The sequence below is a fragment of the Nycticebus coucang genome, chromosome 14 (assembly GCF_027406575.1).
Source record: "Nycticebus coucang isolate mNycCou1 chromosome 14, mNycCou1.pri, whole genome shotgun sequence".
NCBI classification, from domain to species: Eukaryota; Metazoa; Chordata; class Mammalia; order Primates; family Lorisidae; genus Nycticebus; species Nycticebus coucang.
Window position 1 is genome coordinate 1,200,504 of NC_069793.1, and position 7,349 is coordinate 1,207,852.

Genomic DNA, 7,349 nt, shown 5'->3' on the forward strand with positions numbered 1-7,349 from the left:
AAAAAAAAAAAAAAAAATGGTGGTGCCTGTGGCTCAGTGAGTAGGGCGCCGGCCCCATGTGCCAAGGGTGGCGGGTTCAAACCCGGCCCCGGCTGAACTGCAACCAAAAAATAGCCGGGCATTGTGGCAGGCGCCTGTAGTCCCAGCTGCTCGGGAGGCTGAGGCAGGAGAATCGTGGAAGCCCAAGAGCTAGAGGTTGCTGTGAGTCCTGTGACATCATGGCACTCTACCGAAGGTGGTAAAGTGAGACTCTGTCTCTACGAAAAAAAAAAAGCCCTCAGAGAGCTGAAATAGGCTTGTGCACAGTATAGTCCAACTGCCCCATTCACTCCTGCCTTAGTGGACACTTTGTCTAATGATGATTGAAGTCTGTTGCCCAAGTGAGTCTTTCTGGTGGTGATTACTGACTGTGAAAATCAGAAGGGGCCCATCAAGCTGCAGAACAGGCAGAATGTAATAGGCAACAAAATATCACTTTCATTGAAGATGTTCTTCTGGGAGAAGGACCTCAAGCCTCCCTGGCAGCTCAAGTACATCGTCCTGGAGCCCAGCTGTTAAAGGTGTAACATTCCTCCCTGTTGTTTTTTTTTTTTTTTGGGGGGGGGTAGAGACAGAGTCTCACTTTATCACCCTGGGTAGAGTGCCGTGGCGTCACAGCTCACAGCAACCCAACTCCTGGGCTTAGGTGATTCTCTTGCCTCAGCCTCCCGAGTAGCTGGAACTACAGGCGCCCGCCACAACACCCGGCTGTTTTTGTTTTTTTGGGGGGTTGTTGCAGTTTGGCGGCTGTCGGGTATATGGGACCCATGCCCTCCTCCCTGTTTTTCCCCTTTTCTCCAGGCCTTTTCTCAGGATGCCTGGTTGCTCTCCCATGTTCAAAACTGGGATGACCTCTTTGAAGCTTTTAAAGATCTGTGGTTACAAGGCACTTTCCAAGGCTTTATCCCTGAAGAAACCAATTTTTCCCTCTTCTTACTCCTTTTCCTTCTGGTTACCCCTCCTATCAATTCTGGCCTCTCCTCCTTCTCCATCAACCTCGACTGATGATAGGGCCACTAATCATAACCTGCCCCTCCCATCTTCCTTACAGGTGGTCCACACTGCCCCTCACTCGCAGGAAGCAGTCAAGGAGATACCATGCCCACCACCCCACCTCCCTGTAATACAGTGGTTCTCAACCTTCCTAATGCTGCAACCCTTTAATACAATTCCTCAGGTTGTGGTGACCCCCAAACATAAAATTATTTTCGTTGCTACTTCATGTGTGCAAAAATATGTGTTTTCCAAAAATATGTGTTCTCCGATGGTCTTAGGTGACCTCTGTGAAAGGGTCATTCAACCCCCAAAGGGATTGCAACCCACAGGTCAGGTTGAGAACCACGGCTGTAATAGATTTTTTTTTTTTTTTTTGGCCGGGGCTGGGTTTGAACTCACCACCTCTGGCATATGGGGCCGGTGCCCTACCCCTTTGAGCCACAGGCACCACCCTGTGAAAATTTTTTAAAGTAAATAATTTATACTGTCACAGAAATAGTTTTTTTACTCTTGCTTACTAGGTGTGATTTCCCAATGTGAAAAGATATAATATCTAAACTAACTTAGTTATCCACGGAGGGGTGAACTAAGTCATCACAGGTCACTGTGATGGAAATGAGACAGATGCCATCAGACATTTGTGAATCAGTTTTCACTGATAAACTACATATAGCAGATGTGCGTTCATTACAAATATTTGCGTCTGTCAAGGTGGAGCCACTTTTTAAAATTTTTTTACTAAGTTTATTTATTTATGCAGTTTTTTTGGCCAGGGCTGGGTTTGAACCCACCACCTCCGGCATATCAGGCCAGGGTCCTACTCCTTTGAGCCACAGGCACCGCCCAAGGTGGAGTCACTTTAAGGAGTGAGTTTTATCTTGTATCTAAGGTGGATACAAGCATATGTTTAAACTGCAAGATTTTTACTTGCTAGAGAATATGTTTTTTTTTTTTTTTTTTTTGGTTTTTGGCCAGGGCTGGGTTTGAACCCACTACCTCTGGCATATGGGACTGGCGCCCTACTCCTTGAGCCACAGGCGCTTCCCTAGAGAATATGTTTTAATATAGTGGTTTGGCCTCTGATTATTTATAGGTTTTATAAATTTTAGAATCAATTTCCCTTTAAGGTGGTGCAGATTTTTCAAGTCTTAGGCATATACAATTGAGTTGAAATTCATTGTGCCTTTTTATCTTTATCCAAATTTGAAGTTCAAGCTTCATATGGTAACTACATCCTGTTCAAACAACTATAGTCTAATTTTTGAAACTGTGCGCTATTCTCTAAAAGTAAGAATGACAAAGTCAACGCTAATTAAGATCACAAATTCAGTGAAACCCTTACCATCCAAATCTTCTTGCATTGTGAATTGTACCCCTTCCAGTTTAGTTTCTTCTGAATTCTCCTTGCTGTGGCGTCGCACCTCACAATAACCTTAAACTCTTGGACCACAAGAGGCTCAGTGGTTCTCTTGCCTCAGACTCCCAAGTAACTGGGACTATAGGTCCTGCCACAATGATGGGCTAATTTTAGAGATGACGTTGCTCTCTTGCTCAGGCTGGTCTTGAACTCCTGAGCTCAGGCAATGCACCTGCCTTGGCCTCCCAGAATGCTAGGATTACAGGCATGAGTCATCATACCCCATCTATTTACTTATTTATTTATTTAGAAAGAGTCTTTTTTTTTTTTTTGTAGAGACAGAGTCTCACTTTATGGCCCTCGGTAGAGTGCCGTGGCATCACACAGCCCAGAGCAACCTCCAACTCCTGGGCTCAAGCGATTCTCTTGCCTCAGCCTCCCAAGCAGCTGGGACTACAGGCGCCTGCCACAATGCCCAGCTATTTTTTGGTTGCAGTTCAGCCAGGGCCAGGTTTGAACCCGCCACCCTTGGTATATGGGGCCGGCACCCTACCAACTGAGCCACAGGCGCCGCTCTTTAGAAAGAGTCTTACGCTAGGCCAGGCGCAGTGGCTTATGACCATAATCCCAGCACTCTGGGAGACTGAGGCAGGTGGATTGCCTCAGAGGTTTGAGACCAGCCTGAGCCAGAGCGAGACCCCTACCTCTAAAAATAGCTAGGCATTGTGGTGGGCTCCTGTAGTCCCAGCTACTTGGGAGGCTGAAGCAAGAGGATCACTTAAGCCCAGGAGTCTGAGGTTGCTGTGAGCTATGACGCCACAGTACTCTACTGAGGGCAACAAAGTGAGACTCTGTAAGAAAGAAAGAAAGGAAAGAAGGAAGGAAGGAGGGAAGGAAGGAAGAAAAGAAACAAAGAAAGAAAGACTCACTCTGTTGCCTGTGCTAGAGTCCAGTGCAGTCAGCATAGCTCACAGTAACCTCAAACTCCTGGGTTCAAGTGATCCTCCTGCCTCAGCCAACCGAGTAGCTGGGATTATAGGCATGAACTACCCTGCCCAGCCCTGTTACCTTATTTTTTAAACCTAAAGGTCTCTGGTGATAACAACTCTTTCATTACTTATATTGGTAAATTATACCTTTCTTTTTTTCTTGGTCAGTCTTCTTATTTTGTTACTCTTTTTTTTTGTTTTTGAGAGTCTCACTATGTCACCCTTGGTAGAGTGCTGTGGTGTCACAGCTCACAGCAACCTCAAACTCTTGGGCTTAAGCGATTCTCTTACCTCAGCATCCTAAGTAGCTGGGACTATAGGCGCCCGACACAATGCCCAGCTATTTTTTGTTGTTGCTGTTGTCGTTGTTGTTTAGCTGGCCCAGGCCGGGCTCAAACCCACCAGCCTCGGTGCATGTGGCTGGTGCTGTAACCACTGTGCTATAGGCACTGAGTCCTTTTTTTTTTTGGAGACAGAGTCTTAAGCTATGGCCCTGGGTAGAGTGCCATAGTGTTATAGCTCACAGCAACCTCAAACTCCTGGGCTCAAGTGGCTCATTTGCCTCTGTCTCCGGAGTAGCTGGGACTATAGGTGCCCGCCACAATGCCCTGCTATTTTTTGGTTGCTATTGTCATCATTGTTTAGCAGGCCCGGGGCAGGTTCGGACCTGCCAGCCTCCGTGTATGTGGCCAGTGCCCTAACCACTGAGCTACAAGTGGTGCTGTCTTGACTGCTCTTTTCAAAGATTTAGCTTTTGGCTTCACTTATTTTTTTCCTTAGTTTTCTTCAATTTCACTGATTTTTATTCTTTATTATTTCCTTCCTTCTGATTACTGTGTGCTTAATTTGTTCTTCTTTTCCTAGTGCCCTGTGGTCATTTATTTGAGATGTTTATTCTTTTCTGACATAAGCAGGGATTGCTGTAAATTCCCATGTAGGCTGCACCTCGCAAATCTTTGTCTTCATTTATGTTCAGTTCAAACCATTTTCTATTTTCTGAAGTACCCCCACTCCCATTCTCCCCGAACATTTTCCGCTTTACTCTGAGACTTTTTCTATGACTCACAAAATTCTGTTGTTTAATTTCTAAATTTTTGGAGGTCTTCCTGTTATCTTTCTGTTATTTATTAGTATTTTGCTTTGATTCCATTGTGGCAAGACAATGCACTTTAATGATCTCAGTTCTTTTAAATTTATTAAAGTGTATTTTATGACCCAGACTATGGTCCATCTTGATAGATACTCTATCTGCACTTGGAAAGTGTGTTTTCTATTGTTTTTGGTGGTGAGTTCTGTAACTGTCAGTCCGGGCAGGGTGGCACTGTCCAGAGGAAGAGGTTCTCCTGTCCTTGCTAATTTCTTGTTAGTTCTGTTCACTATGGGGAGAGGGTAATTGATGTATCCAAGTTTGATCGTGGGCTTTGCAATTTCTCTTTTCAGTCCTATCCTTTTTTGCCTCACGTGTTTTTTTTTTTTTTTTTTTGGTTGTTGTTGTTTGTTTTTTGTAGAGACAGAGTCTCACTTTATCGCTCTGGGTAGAGTGCTGTGTGATGCAACCTCCAGCTCCTGGGCTCAGGTGATTCTCTTGCCTCAGTCCCCGAGTACCTGGGACTACAGGTGCCCACCACAACGCCTGGCTATTTTTTTGTTGCAGTTTGGCCAGGGCCGGGTTTGAACCCACCACCCTCAGTATATGGGGCTGGTGCCCTACCCACTTAGCCACAGGCGCTGCCCTGCCTCACACGTTTTGAAGATTTGTTGTAAAGTTCCTGCACATTTTGGATTATGGCTGCCAGGGGCAAGGAGTCCGCACTGATACTGAGAGGCTCAGGGCATCCTGGGGGGAGCCAGCCTACTGGGGGTACTCAGAAGCCTGAGCTCCCTTACAGGGTGGCCACATGTGATGGCCCACACCCCAGTCCCAACTACTCCAGCAGCCCACGCAGCCCAGGAGTTCAGGGCTGCAGTCAGCTGTGATCAGCCCTGTGAACAGCCTTTGCACTCTAGCCTGGGCAATATAGCAAGACCCCATCTCTGGAACCAATCGACCAACAAAACTTCATAGAACTGTACTTCAGAAGAAGTCATGATTGAAAATAACATTCACCCAAGAGGCAAGATGAGAACTGTGTGGCTGAAGCTGCAGAGCCCCAGCTGAGGCTCAGTAAAAGGTGAGGATGCTGAGGAGGGTCCTGAGGAAGGGCGCCCAGTGAGGCGGGAACCTCCGCCAGCAGACGTGGGGACGTGTGATCTCGTGGCAGGGCAGGGGCAGGCCAGGCAGGCCTCACGCCTCCCTGGCAGTGGGCCTTGAGCCCACACGGGGCCAGTTTTGAAATCTTTTGCTGCAGTTTCCTGGAAAGCTTGAAACATTGAAGAGACTATTCAGAAGTTTATGAATCTCTCATTTATCATGAGAACAAGTCTGGCCCTGGGTCTGTCCTCTGCAGCGGACTCAGTGAAGGCTCCCTCCACCTGTCACCCTGGCTGGGACATCTACTCTCGGCTCCAGAGTCCTTCCTGAGGACCAGCTGCCCCCTTGCCTCCAGCTCCAGCGGTGTCCCCGCTGCCGCCCAGGACCCGCCGCTCCGCGCCCGGCCGAACCCTCGCCCCTCCCCGGCCCGAGGGGCGCCGACGCGGCGGTGGGAGCGGGCGGCGGCCAGGGCGACAGCTGGGGGGGCGGCCCTGACCTTCCCGAGATCGATGCTGCGGCGCCTGGAGCCGGGGCGGTGCTGACCGCCTCCCGCACGCCCCTTCCCGGGAGCCGCTATAAAGGGGGCTCGGGGGCTCGGCTGCGCACCGCGCCCCGCCATGTCCTCCCGGGCACCGCCGCTGCTGCTGCTGCTGCTGCTCCTCCTCGGGGTCGCCGCTGCGCCCCCCGCGCCCCTCAGGTGAGCCCGCGTCCCTGGACCCGCGCTGGCCCCACCCCACCCCGGGCCAGGACGGTTCGCTTCCCCCCACCCCGCCCCGGGGTGGCCCTGACCCCGCCTGATCCGCCAACCCCCCAGGGCCCGGCGACACTCGGACGGGACGTTCACCAGCGAGCTCAGCCGCCTACGGGAGAGCGCGCGGCTGCAGCGGCTGCTCAAGGGCCTGGTGGGCAAGCGCAGGTGAGGGGACACGGGCGGGGCCCGCTGAGGGGGGCAGGCCGCATGTCAGACCTCCAGCTCCAGGACTAATTCTCTGATTTGTGGGGTGCGTGGGGCAGCGAGCAGGACGGAGAAAACAGCACAGCCGAGTCCAAGGCCGTGGAGGGCCATCTCTGCCTGCTGTGGTCCCGAGCGTTCCCCCTGCTGCCCTGGTGAGCACCCCGCCAGCTCCCCTGACCCCCCTTCCATATCCTGGGGCCCCGGGGGTAGCGCTGGTGACCGGAGAAGGCCCACTTTCACCAGCTGGGTGGGATCACCAGCTCCACTACCCGTCCCCTGAGCTGCCTGTCTCCGCAGGACGCCCCTGAGGGCCTCCTTGGATCGGACCTGGTCTCCCTGGCTGCCCCCTAGGCCCAGGTCTAGGGTTATGATTTCAGAACCAGCAGCTGCCACTGCTAAAGGAACCCCGAGGCCCTGACGAAACCCTGAGGGGGAAGGACCCTCCCCACCACTGGACCTGGTCAAGGAGCCTGGACAGGGAAGAGAGTATGGGGGAGGGGACTTGCGCTTGGCATCAATAAAGGAAGAATTCAGACCCTGGACCCGGGAGTCTGGCGTGTCCCTCCTCTGCTGTCATGAGCTGTCGTGTGTCCCTCCTCTACCGTGAGGGCTGCCCTTGCTCAGGGGGGTTGTCAGGTGAAGAAGTCCCCGCCCATCCCGTGGAAGGGCTGTGGCCACACCCAGCTGCCCTTTAAACTGGGGGCCGCCTGATGCCTCATCCTATCTTTGGCATCAGGGCCACCTCCCGTCCTGGCTGAGCTCCTCCTGCTCCCTCCCTGGCCCTTGTCATCCACTTAGCAAATATCAGGGGCTCAGGATACC

General features: G+C 51.3%; 1 protein-coding gene across 1 annotated transcript; it reads left to right on the forward strand.

Annotated features, from left to right (window-relative positions):
* Window positions 1-6,071: 6,071 nt before the first annotated feature.
* On the forward strand, window positions 6,072-7,069 carry SCT (secretin). The gene is made up of 4 exons (XM_053562781.1): window positions 6,072-6,269; window positions 6,387-6,488; window positions 6,587-6,679; window positions 6,825-7,069. Exons 1-4 carry the CDS (start codon window positions 6,190-6,192, stop codon window positions 6,943-6,945), a joined length of 396 nt encoding a protein of 131 aa, XP_053418756.1. The 5' UTR covers window positions 6,072-6,189; the 3' UTR covers window positions 6,946-7,069.
* The last annotated feature ends 280 nt before the right edge of the window (window positions 7,070-7,349 follow it).